This window comes from Muntiacus reevesi, chromosome 5 (assembly GCF_963930625.1).
Source record: "Muntiacus reevesi chromosome 5, mMunRee1.1, whole genome shotgun sequence".
Classification (NCBI taxonomy): Eukaryota; Metazoa; Chordata; class Mammalia; order Artiodactyla; family Cervidae; genus Muntiacus; species Muntiacus reevesi.
Window position 1 is genome coordinate 45,214,969 of NC_089253.1, and position 20,126 is coordinate 45,235,094.

General features: G+C 59.7%; 1 protein-coding gene across 8 annotated transcripts in view; it reads right to left on the reverse strand.

The window, feature by feature from the left end:
• Nucleotides 1-1,581: 1,581 nt before the first annotated feature.
• SHANK2 (SH3 and multiple ankyrin repeat domains 2) overlaps nt 1,582-20,126 on the reverse strand; it is a 550,522-nt gene continuing 531,977 nt past the window's right edge. For 4 of the 8 annotated variants that reach the window (XM_065937976.1, XM_065937974.1, XM_065937975.1 and 1 more), the window contains exons 21-23: nt 19,349-19,460; nt 14,728-17,122; nt 1,591-6,899 (exon numbers count right to left, since the gene is read on the reverse strand). In XM_065937976.1, coding sequence (XP_065794048.1) covers nt 6,329-6,899; nt 14,728-17,122; nt 19,349-19,460 — 3,078 coding nt within the window. In that variant the 3' untranslated portion in view covers nt 1,591-6,328. Of the gene's footprint in view, nt 6,900-8,751; nt 8,831-14,727; nt 17,123-19,348; nt 19,461-20,126 lie in introns of all 8 variants that reach the window. The other 4 variants (XM_065937978.1, XM_065937980.1, XM_065937981.1 and 1 more) reach the window with 3 other exon arrangements.

The following is a 20,126-nucleotide window of genomic DNA, read 5'->3' on the forward strand; positions in this document are numbered from 1 at the left end:
TGTGTCCTTGTCGTCAGGGGTGGCTCCTGGCACCAGCAGTGCTTCTTGGGTTCTTTCCTACACTGGCCTTGGCTGAGGAAGCTCTAGAGCCCTGGGCTCACTGTGGACCTTGGTGAGACTCTCCACATCTGTGGAATGGGGCTGTTCGTTCCTGTCTCAGCGCCGGGAGACCCTCACTGCGGGCAGCGCTCTGAGTGCTGCCCGGCGCAGAGATTGACGCTTGTTTCCGGGCGGCTGTGCGACACTACCTCTCGGGACCGTGCCCGGCAGTCACTGATTTCTGCCTTGTGCTGTGGTTTCTTTCCCGGAGCTTCCGGGACTGTGTTCCCCTGCTGCTCGCTTGAATTCTGGGGTTTGAAGAACACATTTAATTTCTGTTTAAGCCCCTTGGCACGAAGACTCTTTGAGTGGGCGGCGGCAGGAGGACTTGAGGTGTCGGGACGGTTGCAGACCGCCAGGTGCAGGCGTGATCAGATATCCCCCGCTCTGTCTTGCTCACCTCGCCGTCTCCCGGGGTCCGTCTCACACAGGGCCCACTAGGGCCTGCCCGCCCGCCCACCCTGCCCCACGGCCATGGCCTCTGGCTCGCCCCCTTGGTCCTTGGACTCCTGCACACCTCCAGCAGAGCCCGCAGTGCTGTGTGCAGTTTCACCACCCAAGAAGCCTGGCTGTCATCCCTGACCACCCCCTTCAGATTCCCAGATGTGGGCTATATCTGTGCATTGAAATGAAAAATCTGCATATCTGGTGGGCCTTGGCCTGGTAAGAGCACGGCTGATGATCTTATCAGGTAAAAAAGCCCAGACACATGGCAGAAAGACCCAGAGACGGGCTGTGGACCCAGCAGGCGGCATCTGCCTTGCCTCTGGGAGGGTCTGGCCTGCTTGCCGAGGGTCCCTGAAGATGGGGCTGCTGCTCTGACCTGGTGGAAGTGCCCCGTGGACTTCCACTCTTGCTGGGATCAGTCTAGTCCCAGGAGGGCGGCGGTTCCTAACACGCTTTCTACACCTCAGACCTATCTTCCAAGATGACTGAGGCTGTGCCGGGGAGCTTAATGTTTTAACTGAGTAAGTGGAGAGAGACCTTGGCCTTGAGAATAGTCTGATGACTTCTCACACTTTTTAAAAAACAGACTGTGTGTTGCCATGCCTGTAGCTTACAAAAAATGGAAGTAGTTCTGTGATGAGTGGCTTCAATCATTAAAAATAAGCATTTTTTTTTTTTTTTTTTTAAACGTGGAGATGATGGATAGGTGCTGCTGACTGGATAAGCATTACCAACAAGGACCACTGGGGGGCGACACAACCTGGGGAAGTAGGTCTGAAAGATGTCATTTTCTTTTCCTCGCAAATTCTCAACCATGTTTTTGTATTTTTACTAAATGAAAATCCTGAAAGTAGTATAGCAGAGAGCACTTTTAAAGGAAAATTAATTGATAACACAGTCTTATTTCAATTTTCTGTTTATTTTTAACTTAAATGACTGTGCATATTCCACAGTCTTATGATGAGAAAGGCTCCAGAATCATGTCCAGGGCTTCTCAACATTTCATTTCTTGAGTCTTTTTTCACTTTTCGTTGTGCATTGACAGGGGCTTCTCAGTTTAGAAACCAAGGCACTATAACTATTTTATCAGCTACATTAATACATTGAAGGTGTATTTACCCTCTCATTAAATATACAGCATTTGAATACAATATGGTTTTATGCAGATCAGGTTGAAAACACCCAAGGCACACACTTTACTTTTTTTCCTCTTTTTTGTTTCTGTATTTATTTGAAGGCTCATAGTAAAATTTCAGAATTGCTATAAACAGAGAGTTCCAGAGGAGAAGCAATGGACAGTGACTTGTAATTTTAAACATCACACGGTAAAGACTCTGAGCTGCAGAAACACGTTATAGGAACAGTAAGGAAACAGAAGCACGGGTACAGCGTGGATTAGAAACTGAAGTGATCGGCTCTGCTGAAGTCTGAGAAACCGGCCTGGAGCCGCCCACTTGCCCACCAAGCAGGGGCAGGCCCACCTGCATGCGGCTGCCTGGCCGCCTCGCCGCTGTGGGACTGACAGCTTGTTGCGCGTGTACATGGATCACTACAAACACACAGGACGTCCCAGCTTACTGGGTATTAAATGCCTCAGGTAAAGTACAAATAAACGGACGTCTTCCAGTATCTATGTTTTCCTTAACAAGACAGACGGATACATTCATCTGGAGGAAGCCACTGGACAGTGGGGCTGGGGGCGGTGAAGATCGGGGAGGGACCATTGGATGGTGTAGCAGGTGGACCTCGGGGAGCGTCAGCTACAGAAGATGTGAGGCTGAGAACTTGTCATGAACATAGAAACAGTGGCGGCTGTTCAAGGGGAGGATGTGCCAGAGTAGAGGAAACTGCTCCGGAACTAAAGACCGTGAGTTTTCACTGATGAGGCCCAAGAAGAGGTTCAATATTTAAGTTTAAAATACGCTTCCCTACAGTGGAAGGAATAGCCCATGTCTCCTTGGCTCAGTTCTTTGCCAGAAGACACATGCTCTTGCCCCAAGCCTTAGTGCACATTTGTTCACGAAAGCATGGTTGGCTCTGCGTCAGCCAGAGAGGCTGCCCAGCCGGCGTGCCCGGCTGCCAGGAGACAGCCAGCTCTGGGTGTGCGGGATCCTCTGCTCTGAGGAGCGAGGTCTGCACCTGGCTTGCCCGCCACGCCCTTCTGCTTCCGTCCCAGACAAGGAGAGCCCGGCCTCAGCTCCCTCACAGCGGTGCTTACAGACGTCCGCGGTGCTGTCCTCAGTTCTGAAACAATGCTCGTTTCCACTGCACGGGGAAAACTTGCAGGAGGTGGGCCCGAGGCAGAGCAGCTCACTGGAAGGATTTTTCACTCTGGGCAGATACTACCTGGTCAGGGTCATAGAGGGCAAGTGGCTGGGCTGTAAGCCTGGCAACGTTTTAGTTCAGAAAGTTCTCACTGTTTGCAATCAGAACCACAACCTTAGTGCAATAGTATATTTATTATTATTATTTTTTTACAGTAATTTTGGTTGCCATACAAGAGATTTTAAGAATTGGGAGAAAGTGCAAATTACAGGAGCTTGTTTTTTTCTCTTTGTTTTTAATAAGGTCTAAAAAGAATAAAAGCACAAAGTAACAGAAACATAGATAATGTGAACACATGTTACACAAACTATAGTGTGAAACATACTAGTTTCTAAAAAAACAAAAATTTTGTTAATGGGAGAAACCAATATTTGTGGTCCACACACGAAAAGTCATTGCCCGATCACCCTGGGTAATGCTTGCTTGTTAAATAACTCAGAAAAAAAAAAAATCACCATTTTATTAACTAAAGTATCACAAGTGATTCACTTTGTGATATGTAAAGTTCAGCAAATCAACAGTCACATTGAGTCATTTTTATATTATGGATTAACTTAAAATGTGCACAGACACCCTGGAGAGGCATCTTGGCAGGTATACATAATTTACATCTTCAGCAGTTTTGGTTTTGTATACACAATATTACAGAAACTAGGCATGTAAATGCAATTTATTTAAATTACAGTATATAACAAAAGTGGATCTCTTTAAAACCTGGAATAAGTATTAACATAATCTTTATATGAGCAGTTTAACATCTGTTTCACTGTTGAAGAGGGGCGTGGGGTAGGGCCTGGTCCTGACATGTCTCAAGGGGGAGGACAGTGGGCGGTGGGTCAAATGAGGAACTATTGCTTTCTGTAGCAAAACCGGTGGAGAGAGCTAGAGACCGACTCATCTTGGCGACGTGTGTATTTTGTTGGTCAGTGCAGGTTCTGATGGCCTGTTATTTCTCTGTAGTGAGACACTGAACCACCGGTGCCGTCAGCTTTGCTCGCTTCTGGTCAGCTGCATGTGACTTGGAAGTCTCTCTAAGAAAGGGAGCAGCAGCCGAGCCTCACCTCTGGCCACCCCAGTCCAGTAGCCCTAACGCCCCACGCTGCTGTTGGTCACCGTCTGCCTGGGGCTCCTTCACTCTCCTGTCTAGCATGTTGCCTGGCGCCGAGCAGAGGTGAGACCGGCAGTAGGCAAAGGAGAAACGAGCCTGCTGGGGTGCCGCGCTTACTGGGTTTCGCAGCATCACCGGACGGAAGACAGATGAGGGCCAAGTCACCATCTCACACTTTCCGAACTGCCGGCAGTCTCGGCAGGCCACCCGAAGTATCTTGGCTTGAAACTTCTCTGGGGTTATATTCATCTCATGATGGAAAAATCGAAAATACATGGAAGCAAAACACCTTAATATTAAATTGATTTCGTTCAAATACCAAGATTGACCTGCAATAGGTTTTGGAACAGAAGGTCCAAAACTCAATTTCCAATTCAGGGACATTGGCTGGAAAAACTGTGTGTGTGGTGAGTGTGTTTGTTTTTGCAGAAAACTTCTGCATTGTGAATTACAACCACTTTTGAAGAAATAATTGTCCTTCGATGACGAAGTTCTAGCAAAGATAGAAAATATAACACAGCTCTGCTGGTTCAGATGCATCCAATAAGGTTGATTTAAAAAGGTCATACTTTTATAATTATTCCACAGAAATAGTAGTATTAAATCACAAAAGTTTGTTTTTCTTTAACTTTCTAGCACTGAAGTGGCACAAAGGCTGCCTAGTAGACCAGCCACTTTTTTTTCCTTAAAATATTGTGCTTATAAACTATCTGTACAACTATTTAAACTTGCAGTAAAGAAAGATTTTAAATTGCTAAATTTTACGTGTTCATTCTAGAGCTGTTCCAGACCTAACCAGACACTTGATTGTGAGCATAAAGAAAAAAAGGAAAAAAAAATCATGTTTTTATAATTAGAGATGGGCTAGGCTAGTTCTGAAATCATAATAAAAGCCAAAAACTTGACATTCTTCCACATGTGGGAGGACGTGCTGACTCCTGACTGGGTGTTCTGTGACTACGGGTGCCGGTGGCGACCTCCCGTGGAGATCAGAGGTATTGTCACAAGGAAGGGCGCTCTGGGGGAATGAAGGGCGCAAGGCCCAGGAAAGCCTTGCCGGAGGCCAGACTGCCGCCCACCAGACCTCCCTGCTCTGTCCTTGCTTCAGCTCTCTGCTTTGCACCCTCACCCTGGGTCCTGTCTGTGTGCCACGCCCAGTGGGTTTTCTGAAAACCTGTTGTACTATTAAGACAAGCTGGTGGGGTTCCTGGACACTCAGAGGAAAAGGGGGAAGGCCCCTCGGTACCGTCTTCCCTGGCCTCAGAGGACGAAAGGGCTGTCTCAGCAGTGATGCCTCAGCAGGGCTCCGAGCTGGAGGGGGCCGGGGCACCCCCCCCCCCCCCCCCAGCATCCAGCAGCAGCCATGCCCACCGCGGACCTTGTGTCGTTCCGCGTGTCAGAGTGGATGCTCACCTGCTCCGAGGCCTGCAGAATTCAACACACCTTTCAATTTAAAGAATGCTGAAAGGCAGAGAAGCCCCTTCCCACGCTCCTGGACAGCTGCTCCTGGCTGACAGCTGCTTCCGCCTGGGGACACGCTGGCCCTGGAGCCGTGCGCGGGCAGCCGGGCCTCCCTCCGCCTGGAATCGTGACTTTGTGCTTCGACTAACTCCACGTGACATCTGTTTGGCCACTTTGGAATTATGCTAACAGACTTGCAGAAAGAAGGAAAGCTAAGCAAAGCTGGGCACGATCCCATTCAGAACAACCCATCACTGCCAAGAGCCTCAACAGGCCAGAGAAGCACGGGTGCACGTCGGGGGGGGGGGGGGGGGGGCGGGGCGGGAAAGGATCCACGGAGGAGGGGAGACGCTTCTCCACCTTCCAGGAAGGGCACCGGGTATGTGCGTCCGTGGGCGTCTCGCTGCGAGCCACGTCCAGCAAGGAAAAGGAGCGCGTGAGCACCGCGTGCCCTCGAGAGGCCGCAGATAGAGGAGGGCCCTGGTGCCAGGCCGGGGCCGCCAGGCGCGCAGGGAGGCCGCGGGAGGTATGTGTCTGGAGTGCAGGGGCGCCCGCCTGTTGGAGCAGGGCACCCTCACGGGCCGGGCAGCTCCTGGGCCGGGCGAGGCAAGGTCGCCTGCACGCAGGAGGCAGGCTGTGCACGCGTCCCTCTCCACCTCGGAAGGACCCCTCCCCGCTCCCCGCTTTGACAGAAACAGCCCAAAGGAGCCCACACAGAGAGCCGGGGCTGGAAGGCCTCGGCTCAGCCACGCCGCGGACACACACGCTTCTCTGGGTCCCCAGGAGACCAGCCCGCGGAACGGGGTTGGCGCTCACCATCCAAACGTCTCAGTGCAAGCCCATCTCTATTTATAACAAGGAGTCTGTGACGGAAAGGAGCAGCCACCCTTATCTGTCCAGCAGCTGTTTGAGAGCCCTTTCTATGTTCATTCTGTGCCCGACTCGAGTCACGCCCAGATCTATGAGGTCTTCTTTCTGGAGGTTTGGGAGGTGGCTGCCGTCGATCTCATTGTCCATGAAGGCCTCTTTATGTTCACCCAGGTTTAGACTTTCCAGCCAGTCTGCCACATCGGGTTTAGTCCACAGGTGGACAGGCTTAGTTGTAAAAGGCTTATTGGAGATTGGCTGTTGCAGGATGGAGGGGGACGGCGACCTGCTGCGTCCCGCTGGGTTCAAGCCAAACAGGTCCCCGGGCGGGGGCTGGCTCGGAAGGCTGAAGACATCCGAGAGGGTGGGTGAGGGGGCCGCAGTGGCGGCAGGCAGGGGGGCGGGCAGGGCCTCTTTGCTCAGCTCTGTTGGCGAGACCACAGGGCTGGGGGCGCGTCTGGGTCCTGAGTTCCTGCTCTCGTAGTCCGGGGGCCGGCTCTGCAGGGTGATGGGCTGGGAGGTCCCAGGGCGAACGGTGAAGGTGACCGTCGTGCTGCGCGTACCTGAGACGGTGCTCATGACCTCCGGGCCTCTGAAACGGCAGCGACAGAGAAAACCATTACAAGTCCGATCACAAAGCAGACGAGGACGCGGCCTCTGGGGAGAGAGGGGGAGCCACCCAAACCACAGCAGGGCGTCTGAGGGCCAGCGTGCTGGCAGAGAGCACACGCCTTGCCAGGCCAGGGGCGGGTGGGCACGGGAGCGGGGCGGCCAGGGCCCCGTCCCGCTGCGTCACCACGCCGCCTGAGGAGCAGCGGCTTTTGCCTCCACTTCAAGGAAGGGCACCCGTTAGGAGACCCTTCCTCCTCATCGCCTGTCAGACCCGAGGCTTTCTGGCTTCACAGAAAAAGGGCGGGGAAGGGCGCCTCGCAGGCCGGCCGCTTCAGAGTGGGACGCCCCGCGGCTCCCGGGGGCGGTCGTGGGCGCTGCCCCGTCCGATGAAACGGTCGGGGTTGGAGCCCAGCCTGCCTGCGCCCTGTTCTGAGGCTGTGCGGCTGTCCTCTGCCGTGTGTGTGTGTCTGTCTGTCTGTGTTTGTTTTTTCTGCCCTGTGTGTGTGAGAGGTGGCGGGTGGGTTCCAGGAAGCCTCAGCCTCCTGGCCCGTCCCCACTGGGCGCTGCGTCAAGCGTGGAGCCTGCACGTGGTCTGAAGGAGGGGCCTGTGCCAGACTCCGGCTCTGATCCTGTCCCGGGAGAAGCATTTCCTTGGCCTGGGGGGTGCCTGTGGCCGGGACCCCCATCTGCCCCGGGGCTTCACGTGTGGTTTCCTGGAGGGCCAGGGGCTCCAGGACTGGATGCTGCACATAGGAGACACCCGCTGAGAACCTCCAGGGGCCTCGGTTACTGGCTGCACCGGTGCCCCGGCGGCCTCTGCGGATGACCCCCCACTCAGCATGAAGAGACGGGGGCCCTGATGGCCCGGGGCGTCCCAGGCAGGGAGCGGGAGAACCCCCACCCCCTGACCCCAGTCACGGGGAGAGAGGTGTGCCGTGCACGCAGCAGGGATTTAAGAAGCCTGCAGATTCTGGGGCCCAGGTCGGACCAGAAGATGCACTGCAGTCCCCACTGAGGGTGCCTGTCTCCCCTCTGCCGGGGGAGGCTCTGAGAACCTCTGAGACAGCAGCCAGGCAGCGGGAGGGACGGCCGAGCGGGGGTGGGGCCGCTCCACCCAAAGGGACCTTCCGGGCCCAGAGGACCTTCCAGGCGCAGAGGGACCTTCCGGGCGCAGAGGGCCTTCCGAGCGCAGAGGGACCTTCCGGACCCAGAGGGCCTTCCGGGCGCAGAGGGACCTTCCGGACCCAGAGGGACCTTGGTCCCGGGCGCAGAGGGCCTTCCGGGCGCAGAGGGACCTTCCGGGCGCAGAGGGCCTTCCGGGCGCAGAGGGACCTTCCGGGCGCAGAGGGCCTTCCGGGCGCAGAGGGCCTTCCGGGCGCAGAGGGACCTTCCGGGCGCAGAGGGCCTCCTGGGCGCAGAGGGACCTTCCGGGCGCAGACGGCTTACATGCAGTGGGTGAGCGTCTCACAGGAGCGCGCCGTGCCTCCTATGCCTGTGGCCCTGACCGGGCCCACCTGCCGGAGCTGTCCCATCGGGAGGTGGCCTCGCTCGCTGGCTTTGTTAAGTGGAGGCAGGTTAATCCCCCCGTAACAGCAGCTCTTTAGACCCAGGCCGCACTTACCCGTGGGTCTCTCTGAGCCCAGAGGGTGGGTGTGAGCACCACCCCGCCCTGGGGAACACCCCAGCGATTCCCAGGTAGCTGGGATGCCCTTTAGAAAGCGGGCCCTGCAGGCAGCCGGGTGCGGCGTCGGAAGCAGCCCCACGGGTGGGCAGTGAGACCGAGGCACAGGACAGCACGCCAGAGAGAAGGGGACTCTGCACGCGGCACTTACGTCTCTTCAGCACGACCCTCTTCTGTTACCACCCATCACGGGAGCAGATGGAAACAGGAGGGAGCGGGTTGAGACAACACTGCAAAATTAACGACAATTAAAAAAAGCTTCTCTCGATGGACGAGATGAAAGCGGAGGCCCGGATGCTGGGCCCTCTGGCTGTAGAGCGGGGTGGGCAGTGCACGCAGCTGCCCAGAGGAGAATGCCAGAGGGGCCTGACTGTGTTCAGCGGGGGAAGCTCACGCATCTGCCCTGCGTGGCTGGGGGAGTGAGCAAAGACCGAGACCAGGAGGATGCTGAGGGGGGCATCGGCTTCCCCATGCGGGCCCGGCAGCCAGCTCCCCGCTGGTACCCAGACCTGGGCTCCCGGTTGCCCTTTGTCTTCCGCAGCCTAGGAGGCAGCAATCCGCACGCCCACTCAGGCAGGCCGGGCTTTGCGTCAAGTCCACACTGAGGGCTGAGAGGCCGGCAGCTAATAAAGGGGGCGTCAGATCTGGCTCTGTGCTGGGAGCCTGCCCACAGCCCCATGGGACATCCCTACGGAAAAGAGGAACCAAAGCGTTCGAGGCGCTGCGTGGAGGCTGCCTGGGGCTGGTCCCTCCTGCCCTCCTCCTCAGTGGCTTGATTTACTCTCAGTTAATCAGACGGGTATTATTCACTGGATCTCCCGGTTGCGGAGACCGTTTCGTTGCTAAGCAACCACTGGGTTCCCGGGTGGAACACACAAGAATCTGTTGCCCCGATTTAGAAACACACACACACTCGCGCACACACGCCCTCTCTTGGATTATTACTCTCTATCCTGCCTCTTCAATCCAATCCATATGGAAACATGAGAATTGAAACAGAAATCAAGAGTTAATGACACACTCAGAGATGCGCTGTTATTTTATCAGTCAGCACAAGTTGGCTGGGGAAGGGGAAAGCCAGGGCTCAAGGGGCCTTTTCGTTGTGTTTACAGATGCCGTCCGGCCCCCGGACAGTGTCTGGCTGCGGGCCGGAGGCTGCCCAGCGAGGTGGCCTCGGAGTTCTGAGCCCTCTCCGCAGAGACTCCCCAGCCCGCCCCGCCGGCCCCTACGTCCTGTGTCGTCGCCGTCGAGTTTGTGATGCATCCCTGTCATGTGTGTGAAACGGCGCTGATTTCCAAACTGGTCTAAGTTCCGTCTTTGTAACGTTTCTAAAGGTTGGGCGCTAAAAAGACTGGGAAGGTGACCGTAAGGGCCCCGGCGGCTCTGCGTCCTGGGCCTGCTGCACATGGGGGTCCAGCTGAGAACTGTGGAGTGAACCGGGGTGGGGGATGTGATGTGGGCAGCTGGCAGACCAGGTCAGGAAGTTATGTGACTTGGCCAGGCCGGCAGGCGGAGCTGGACGTGGGGGCTGCGAGGCCGCCTCGGGTTCAGCAGCCCGTCCGACACACCCGAGCAGGTTGAGAATGCACCCGGTCTTCAGGGGGCAGTGGCCAACCCCCGACACATGTTGGCTGAGGGGTCCTGGTGTCCAGGCTGGATTGCGGATGGCCCTTGAAGGCTAAGCTGCTGCAGTCGGACCAGAACAGCCTCTCTACGTACCTTGTACGAGGGAACACAGCGGCGCGCGTTCACCTAATTACCCATGATTCCAGTCATTGACACTCCCTCAACATTTCAATTGCTGCCATGAAATGATAAAACCTCCGTGACGGCGCCGCCGTGATGAAAGTGCCATTAAGCGGCTTCCATTATCGAGTCATTCCGAAGTCTGTGCTCTGGGACCAGCTGGGCAGAGATAATTTTTTAACAACCCAAATTGATTTATTTTAAAACCAAGAGGCTCTCAGGATGATACTTCCGAGAGCCCAGCGAGGAGCTGGAGGTGCCCGCCGGGCCAGGCGTGGGTGTGGGTGCTCAGCGCGGGCGCCCCTGGGGACTGGGCCGTGCTGCACCGACAGGCAGTCTGAGCCCCGCCTGCCCCGGGGGACCTGGAGCTCCGTCGGCGCCTCCAGGAGGTGAAGGCCCGTCCCGGGTTCCTCCGAAGTACCCAGGAGAGTGAGGGGATCCAGAGGGGCTCCTGGAGGGTCGACCAATGCCGCACCCCCTGGATGGAAGCCAGTGGGGTCTCCTGCAATCATCCACTCGCGGCTCTGATCCTCCTCCCAACGGCCAGAGAACGAAAGTCAAACCCACACTGACCTCCCACTCCCCGTGGGAGGGTGGACAAAGCAGAGCTGTCTTGCTTTAAAAAAAAGGATGGTCTTCTGGCTCAAGGGGCTCTGTTTTAGGTCAAAGCGCATGTGTCAAACTCCCATCTACCTGGGGTCTGTCTCCAGAGCAGAGACCCCGGGACCGCACACGGGTCTGCTCCTGGGTTTCCCTGCGTCACCGTGACCCGCTGACCAAACAGCTGCTGGGTAAGCTTCATGAAACGCAAGTCAGGTCATGCCAAGCCTTTGCTTAAGTCCTCGAGGGCTGCCACCACTCAGACACAGCCCTCTGCCTCGGCTTGCGAGATGCTCGAGACCGTCCTCGCAGCCCCTCCCTCTGCTCTGGCCAGTTTCTTCCGGGTGGGGAACACCTTCTGGCCCCCCGGCTTCGTGCTTGCTGGTCCCAGCGCCTGGATGCTCTGCTCCCGGGTTTTCGCCCGGCTGTCTCTCAGGTGGTTCAAACGGCACTTCCTTCCACCCTGCCCATGGTCATGATTCGTTAGGACATCTTCGTCCCTCTGTAGTTCGTGCTGTGCACTTTGGGTTTGTCTTCTTATTTCATACCTGCTTCCCCTCGGGAATGTAGCTCTTCAAAGGGGCAGAGACCGTGGATGTTTCCTTGTTCAGCGAGGAGTCCTGGGGCCCGGCACAGTGCCTGGCATACACGGGGTGATCAGCTCCCGGGGGCCCAGGCCGCCTTGACTGTGGACCTGCAGACAGCCCCTTGGGAGGTCACGGGGCTGGGCTGTGGCTCCGGGGCCAAAGGTGAGTGTCCCTCTGGCTTCTCAGCTCTGTGACTTGGAGGAACTCGGCCTGTGTCCTGAAGTGAGGGGTGCTGCCCATGTGTCTGGGGTACCAAAGGGTTCCAAGAGCAGGCCGCCCAGGCAGGGAGGTCATTCTTGGGGTGTCGGCGGTGCTTGGGCGTTCCTTGGAAGGGGGGCCGGTGCTGAGCTGGAGGGCAGCTGACTTGCCCAGAGGCGGCACCGGCCTGAGCAGAGCTTTACTTCGATCTTGGTGGACGCTCTATCTAGAGATGAGATCCTTCCTGGGGAACTCAGCCTGGGCAGCCGGAGAAGCCCTGTCTCCAGCCCTGCATGCCCCCCCAGGGTGAGGGGGTGCTTCCGGACAAGGCCTGGGGAGAAGCCGCGGCTGTGTGGGATAAATGGGCAGCGGGACAGTCCTCTTCGTCCTCCCACCAGCGTGTCTGCAATCAAGACGGTGACAGAGCCCATGTCGCCTCTGATTTCTGGGGACTCATCACAGCAGCAGAAACTCAGGGCTCAGGCTCGACTTGGACCCCAGCGAGCAAGGGCCTGGGTGCTCAGCGTCTTCTCCCCAACCTGGGCCTGGGCTGCAGCAGCGGGAGCGAAGGAGGAACCACGGGTGAAAGTGGGGCAAATCTGCTCCTGGTCCCTGCCCTCGCAGCGGTCAGACGCCCGGGGGTGGCCCTGGGGTGCTCAGGCCGTTTCTACGGGAATGTGCACCTCTGCTCGTCCATCACTTCAAATAGCGTGGCGGGTTTTCAGCTTTCCCTAGAAAAGGTCGTTTCTCTTCCTTCACTAGGAATTCTCTTCATCTAATTTTGTGCCTCATTTTGCCCAGGGCCGCACACAGCTCTTAATTTTTAGATGCACTTAAAAGTAGGGCTGAGACATCCAGGCAGGTGCGCCCTGGCTGGGAAGGTCCCGGGCTCTGGTGCCTGGCTGGCTGAAGCCCAGGCCTCAGTTTCCTGGGCCCACTCACTGCAGCCCTTGGCAGTGAGCAGGGAGGGGCTGCTGCCCCGGGGGCGGGGGGCCGTGTGCGGAGACACCTGGGGACCGCCCTGCAGGGTCTGTCTCCAGATAAGCACAGAAGACTGGACTCGAGGGGCTCCAGAGGCCTCAGGAGAGCCCTGCCCTGGTAAATGGGCCTGCGGGTGTTCTGCTGGGTGACCCTCCTTCCAGGCTGACCCACGGCTCCAGGAGAGCGGAGAAGTGGAACCCCGAGGCAGCTCCGCGGCCTGGAGGTCTGCTACTGTGCCTTCCGGCTGAGGGCTCGTGGTCAAGCACTCCACCCTCTAACCCCGGTTCTCCTGTCCGCACCCCGGGAACGTGTTCAGGCCCCACCTCTGGGTCTGTGCCGCCTGGGGCCCTGCAGCTGGGAGTGCATAGATGTCAGTGACTGCTCGGGCCGTGTGCACTGGGTTATAAGTAATAGAAAAGACTGTGGGGTCGATCAGAGGCAGGGCCTGAACCCTTCAAGTCCATCAGGACTCTACCAGCTGACCTCTGCTCTGAGGCCTCTCCCACCCAGGCCAACCCCAGGGATGCCTGCTGCTGAGACCCCTATGCATGAGTCCCGAGCAGCTCACCCAGCCAGGAGAGGGGTGAGGGAGGCCCACAGTCTGAGAGAGAGGGCCCTGCCTCCGGAGCACGCTGCCCCCCATGCCGCCCAGAGGAGATGACTTCCACATCTTCCATATCGCGGATGTCACTGTGACGGACGCGCTGGTCAGAAGCCCTCGGCCTGGCCCGGCTCTGTCCGCTGCTGCCCGTGCCCTTGGACAGGCTGCCTGCCTCTCTGCATCTCCATTGCCCCTTCCGAGAAACGTGTTACTACCACCTGCTCCCCAGCAGCTGTTAGAAACATTATTCACCCACATCCAAGGGTTTTGTCAAATGTGAAACACAGATAAAGCATCTTGATTGTTGTATTTTCACATAACCTAGCAACTAAGACTGGCGCCGTTCCACATGTCCTTGTGCCCCTCAAGTGTGTAACGCATGCATGTATCCACGCGTCTCTCAGAATCGGGGAGCCTGGAAGGACTCTGAACGCCACAGTTACGATGAGGGCCCCCTTGAAAACGGCGCTGGTTGGTATGCTTCTCTCTGTGGATGCTGGCCTGTTAGCGCTCCGAGGAGGACTGTGAACCAGCCGTGTGACTTGGTTGACCCACATCGAAAGAGAGTTGGGAAGTCACGGCTCTCAGGACCCCACTGTCCTGCAGGATTACTGATGGATGGACTTGGGTGTTCGAATCAAATGCCTTGCCCAGTAGGCGTATGGAGAACGACCTCGTTAGTGGCAACAGTGAAACCCGGGAGTAAAGACCCGCGGGAGAACAGGAGAACGCTGCCTGGGGGACCCGGGAAGTGGTGTGTGTTTCGGGCGAGGGAAACCGAGCGCAGAGATTGAGGGTGGGAGGCGTGGGCTCGAGTGGGGGCCTGGCAGAGCCCCGGGGCTTGGGTCTGGGACTAGGGCCCTGTGTGTGTCCCCCGTTCCAAGAAGGCGGGACCTCACACTCTGCCCGACACTGAGCGCCCACGTGAGCGTGACTGCACGCTCTTCTCCCACGACGCATGCCCTGCTCAGGGTGGGCTCTGGGGTCTTCACTTGGGGCAGCGGGTCCAGAACCGACCCCTCCCCAGCTCAGACCAGGTAGTGACGGGGGGAGGGGATCAGAGACCCTGACACACCCTTGATCGCATGCTGCCCATGTGCCCCCTGGCTAGCGCGCCCGCTCCCCTGAAACCTCCTGGGTGGGTTCCAGAATGGCCCCTTCAGGGTTCTGGAGGATGGGGGGACGAGAGAGCGGGGCTCCTCCCTGGAAGCCACGGCGGGGACGGTTCGTGTGGCCGGGTCTCACGGCCCATCTCTGCGTGGGGGTCCGTGGCACCAGAGTCCAGGCCGGGAGAAAGGAGGCAGACACGGCCGGCTCTGGGCGTGCCCACCTGGATCCGCTTCGGGAGTGCCTCTGCTCCCCGGGCCACGTCCTGGTCAGCGCCGGACGAGGGACGCCCTTCGCGGGCACTTACCTGGGGGCGAGGCCGGCGGGCTTGGTTCCCGGCGTCGGGTCCAGTCCTTCCCCTGGCTTTGCCGATTTCTCTCGGTTCATTTGCTGCAGGATTGAGTTTAACTCACTAATCACGTTCGCCTTTGGGCCTGAGAGAATCGGACTTTTGACCTCCGAGACGTCCCCCCACAACCTGGAGGTCCTTGGCTGGATGGCCTTCGTGGGGCCAGGCTGGGCCCCGCCAGGCGGCGGCGGAGGTGCGGGTGGGGGGATCACGAAGCTGTCCACGTCCTCCTCCAGCAGCGCGTCGTGGTAGAGGGTGTTGCCTTTGTGGATTATGGGCTTCATTTTTGGCTTGGGAGGTACTGGGGGTTTGTCAACCATAAAGGCTTGCCCGTCTGCATAGACTGTACAGGTGTCCGCGTTCTCCCCGCCCTCGGAGGACAGGGTGGAGATGCTGGACACCGTGGAGATGGTGCTGGTCGTCTCGAGGTGGTGGTCGCTGCTGCTGCGGCTGTCCACCTCCTCGATCCCGGAGTCCGTGACGGCGTCAAAGCTTTCAGGGGGCGGCAGGAATGAGGTGGGCAGACAGTTTGAGAGACTAGCCGGCTTCTTACTGTCTGCAGAGTTGGTTGGCTGGCTGGAGTTCAAGGATGGGGGCTGGGAGGTGTCATTTTTTTTCTGCTTGACCAGGTCTGAGAGAGCGGGGACAGAAGCAACCCGGTCATCGGGGATATCAAAACTATTGGCAAATTCCAGGGGAGGAGGCAATGGCTCTGTGAAAATAAAATCCTCATCCAGGTCCACGGACGCCAGAGGCGGGGGAGGGATGCGGAAGGGCAGGATCACCGCCTCCTCCACGGAGCCCGCCGCTACGATGGTCCTGCCGGGCGCGGCGGCGGTGGGCTCGGGGCCCGCGGGGGTCGGGAAAGCACCTTCGGTGTCGGGGGCGCCTTCGGGCGCCTCGGATGGCGGATGGTCTGGCTGCGTTTCCGGGTCGGCTTTCTCGTCCTCTTCCTGCAGGAAGTCCTCCGGCCTGGCCGCGTCCACCGTGTGGACCATCAGCAGCCCGGCTGACTTCTGCTGGGACGCGTCCAGGATGTTGACGAGCACGCCCTTCTTGTCGTCCCTGCGGTCCTTGCCCGGGTCGGCCTCGTACTTGTTCTCCGTCTCCTGCCGCCGCAGCGGCCCCCGCCCGCCCTGCCTGCCGACCGGAGGGAAGCCCGCTTCCCCACTGGGCCGCATTTTGGTGTCGATGTAGAGAGGCTTGTTGAGGTCGGCCTTGGGGGCCTCCCCTTTGGGGCCCTGCTGGGACTCCTTCAGGGCCCGGTCCCTCGCTGACAGCGCCAGAGCCAGCGGGGAGCTGGGGTCCAGCAGCCGCCCGGTGAGCGGGTGCACGTAGTTCTCGGGGCCCGCCGCGCTGCCGCTCCGGGGGGGCGCCACGGGGCTGCCCTCGGGCGCCTTGGCCTGGCCCGGGGCGTTCGGCAGCCTGCCAGCCTCACCCTGAGCTCCAGCCTCGCCCGCACCCGCAAAGTGGTTCTCGGGCTCCCGGGGCGCCGGTGACGACAGCGGCTCCCCGCCGTCCTCCTCGCCGAAGCCGCCCTCCTCGGGGAACTTGGAGGGGCGCGCGCGGGGGGCGGGCGGCCCGAGGCCCACGTCCTCGTCCCCCAGGTCCGTGGACAGGAAGGCCGGGGAGTTCCTCCGGGCCTCTAGCCGCTTCTCGCGGTCGCGGACGGCCCCGGCGATGGCGGCGGCGAAGGGGCTGCTGACGGTCAGACTGTCGTCCGGCCGCAGCTGGCCAGGCTGCTCCGGGGCCTGCGGGTCGGTCTCCACGCTGCTGCCCTGGCTGCTCTTGCCGCTGCTGCTGGTGGAGGGCTCCTTGACGATGATGGTGGGGATGGGGATGGAGCACGTCTTCTCGGGGCTGTCCTCCACGTTGGACTGCTTCACCAGCATACCCTTCCGCCGCGCGGGCTTCGCCGGCACGTACACGGCTTTGCTGGCGATCTTCCCCACCTCGGAGTACGGGTTCTCGGGCATCTGGCCCCGCTTGCCACGGAAGTTGGCCTGGGGCCCGGCGCCGCGACTGTAGAGGTCCTCGGAGTCCAGCGAGTAGCGGTCGACCTCCCGCCGGTGGTAGAGCCCCTTCTCCCGCACCATGGTGGCCACCGTGTCGGAGCGGGCGGCCGGGGCCACCTTGGCGGCGGGGTTCTGGGTGAAGGCGGGCTTGATCGTCCCGTAGACTCGCGGAGTCGGGGACTTGGGGCAGTTGTAGGCGGTGGGGGAAGGTGGCGGCGGCGACGGGGGCACCGACTGCGGCGGAGGCGGGATGTCCTCGGAGGTGTCCGGCATGGACAGGCTTCTGGTGAACTTGAGCATGGGCGGGGCCAGAAACTGGCGCTCCTCCTCCGTTATCCCTGCAAGCAGAAGACAGGTTTAGACTTACATCACGGAGAGGACACACTGCCCGCGACGCTCCGAGGGCGGTGTGACACGCTAAGTCTCCTCCAAACTCACAAGGAATCACGATGCACACCGGTTCACGGAACACAGCACGCAAGCCACAACGTCAAGAGGTCACGCGGCCCGTGCCGAGCCAAAAAATGGAGAGGCACCGGGAGGCCCAGAGTGCGTGCTATTGAGCCCTCCTGTCTGCGGCGGGTTCTGTCTGTCTCTCTGGGGCCGTCTGCAACCTGGGAGAAGCGGCTGGAGGCCAGGAGGAGCTCCCCGGCCTTCCTGTCCACAGACCTCAGGGAGGAGGATGTGGGCATGGGGCCGCCCGCCTCCCCGGGCGTGGCCCTCCAAGGTCCCCAGGGCAGCGGTGTGATCCGGGGCGGTGAGGGTGCCCCGTTCCTCGGGACTGCACGTATGCATGTGTGTGTGCGTGTATGTGTATGTGTGTGTGTGGGGGGGGGGGGGCGGGACAGCCGAGATCAGGGGCTTCTATTCCTTCAGACCTGGCCAGGGTGCCCGGGGGGCATTCTGGGGTTTAGGACTAAGGCTGTGGAGCTGCCCGTGGGAAGCGAGACAAAGGGCACACCAGCTGCTGTACTGGCTGAGGGAGGTGGAAGGGGCTGCTGCCCGGGGGCATCATAGCACCGACACCCTGCGGGGGTGCAGGCCCTGGGGCGGCCTCGTCCGCTCAACAAGGGCCCGTTTTGTTGCCTGACTTATCTGGGCCCCCCAAGGGTCCCGGAGCTCCTGGGCCGCCAGGAGGATGGCTGGGTGGCCCCGACACTCTAACCAGGACCCCAGGAGTAGCATCCCGAGCGAACACAGCCCCTCTGGGTCCTGAGACCCTCTGGGCTGGGCTGATGGGCCTGGCAATTCACCATGGTCCCCACTCACCACGGTCTGACTGGATGACTGGACCCAATGAAGCCTGTGGGGCTGGGTGAGAGGGTCCTGGGGACCCACGGGGGAGGGAGATGGCCGCATTGGGGCCCAGAGCTCTGGTGTGCCCTTTAGGTGGGCTTCCAGGTTCCTTCTGACAGTTCAAGATATAAAAAACATCAACAGGACGCACTCTGGACCCGGGAAGCAGGACACAGATGCGGACAGACGGCAGGTAACGCGGATCCCGTGGGGGGGCCATGCAGGGTTTTCAAAGCGGTAACAGAACAGAGAACTTCAAATCAAAAAAGCTCCTAGGACAGACTCCGAAAGCTTATCCCAAAGAAAACTTCTGCTCGATAAGGGTATTCCCAAATCTTGCACGGCTCTCCATGGGAGGGCTTCCCGGCACGGCAGGGATGCAGCCCGTGGCCCCGTGCACCTCACAAGGAGTGATTTACGAATACACCTTATGGAGGAAACCGTTACATTCACGTGACAGACTCCAAACCACAAGGTTCACTAACCTGATAGAAAGATTCTGCTGTCTGACAGGAGGAAATGGATTGTTATTGACCAGTTCGAGAGCCAGGGCCGGAGATGGCGTGTGCGCCCCGAGCCCCTCAGGGGCAGGGGAGCCTGAGGACCCGCAGACGCCACCTCCGCCGTCCCTCACCACTCAGGTCCTGCCTGCCGCGGTCCCCCTCCAACTGGCCACAGCGCCGCTGGCCGCAGCCCCAGTGCTGGACACGCGGCGGGGCCGAACGCCCAGTGTCTGCAGGGCCTCTGGGAATTCACGAGGCAGAGGCCGGGCTGGACTGTCAGAGGGGCTGGCTTTAGGGGTCGTGTTGACCTCGCTCGGAACCGAGTCAGTAGGAAGCATGTGATGTCAACGAGAAGGCAGCAGTCCCCGCCCGCCACGGTACTGTCCCCTCAGGGAGCGAGAAGCCGGCTCAGCCACCCCACGTAGCGTGTCTGCTGAGTGCACCCCCGAACGCGACGGTGGCCGTTCATAGGGGTGTGGGCCCACCCTGCCGGTCACTCACCACGTGGGGTGGGGGTGAGGGGACCCCTGAACCTCGCCTGCCCACTGCCACCCACCCTGGACTGTGGACCGCCCCATGTTGGTATCATCACGGATACTGGGCTTGTGAGGTCGGAAGTCACCTTGGGTTTGGACTCCAGAGGGGAGGGAAGTTTCAGAGGGTCAGGGGCTCCCTGGGGTGCCCTCCAGTGGGCAGGCGTGGGGTCACTGAGGGGCCCCGCCGAGGGCCCAGGGCCACCTCTGTGGGCGTGGCTGTTCTGCTTACCTATTGACTTCTGCCTTCGCATCGTACCTCGAGGGAGGCCCAGGAAGGGGCCCTTCGGGCTCCCGGGGACGGTGGGCGTCATCACGGCGATGCCCTGGCGTTCGTACACGGACTGCAAACCGGAGAGCCGAGTGAGACACGGGGGACCAGCCCCCCGCAGCCAGCAGACATGGAGCCCTGCCCCCTGGCTCCCCCCAGCTCTCCTGGGAGCACCCGAGCGTCCAGGACTCAGAAAGGGGCCCTCCTTGCCCTCAAAACCCTGGTGGACCCTGCTCGGTGGAACCAAGATCTGCCTGACGTCGACTGAGCGAGAAGGGCCAGGATGGGTGTCCTGGAGGAAAGCGCATCCGGTGCTGGGTGGTGGGCATCGGACCCCGGCCACGTCTGCCTCTGAGGGCGGCAGATGGCAGCGGCTGCGGTGGAGGGCCCACCAAGCACGGTGCAGAGCGAGCGAGTGTGTGGGACCTGCGGAGGTGCTGCCCTACTCCCCGGCCCGGGAAGATCCTGGCATGCGCCTCATTTGCGCTGGGAGCAGACCCCCTGGCTGGCCCCCACACCACCTGCCACTTCTGGACTGCAAAGCCGAGGTTGCTGGCCGGCCCCCACCCAGAGGCATTGGAGGGTGGCTCAGGGTCAGATGGATTAGAGCCCAAAGGCCACCCGGGCGCACGCTTTAAGGGGGTCTGCTCCTCTGAAACCCCGCCTCACCCGGCTCCGGACCTCCGCCCGGCCGGGTCTGCTCTGTTGCCGGGTGCTGGGCTTGGAATCTCTGGGACAG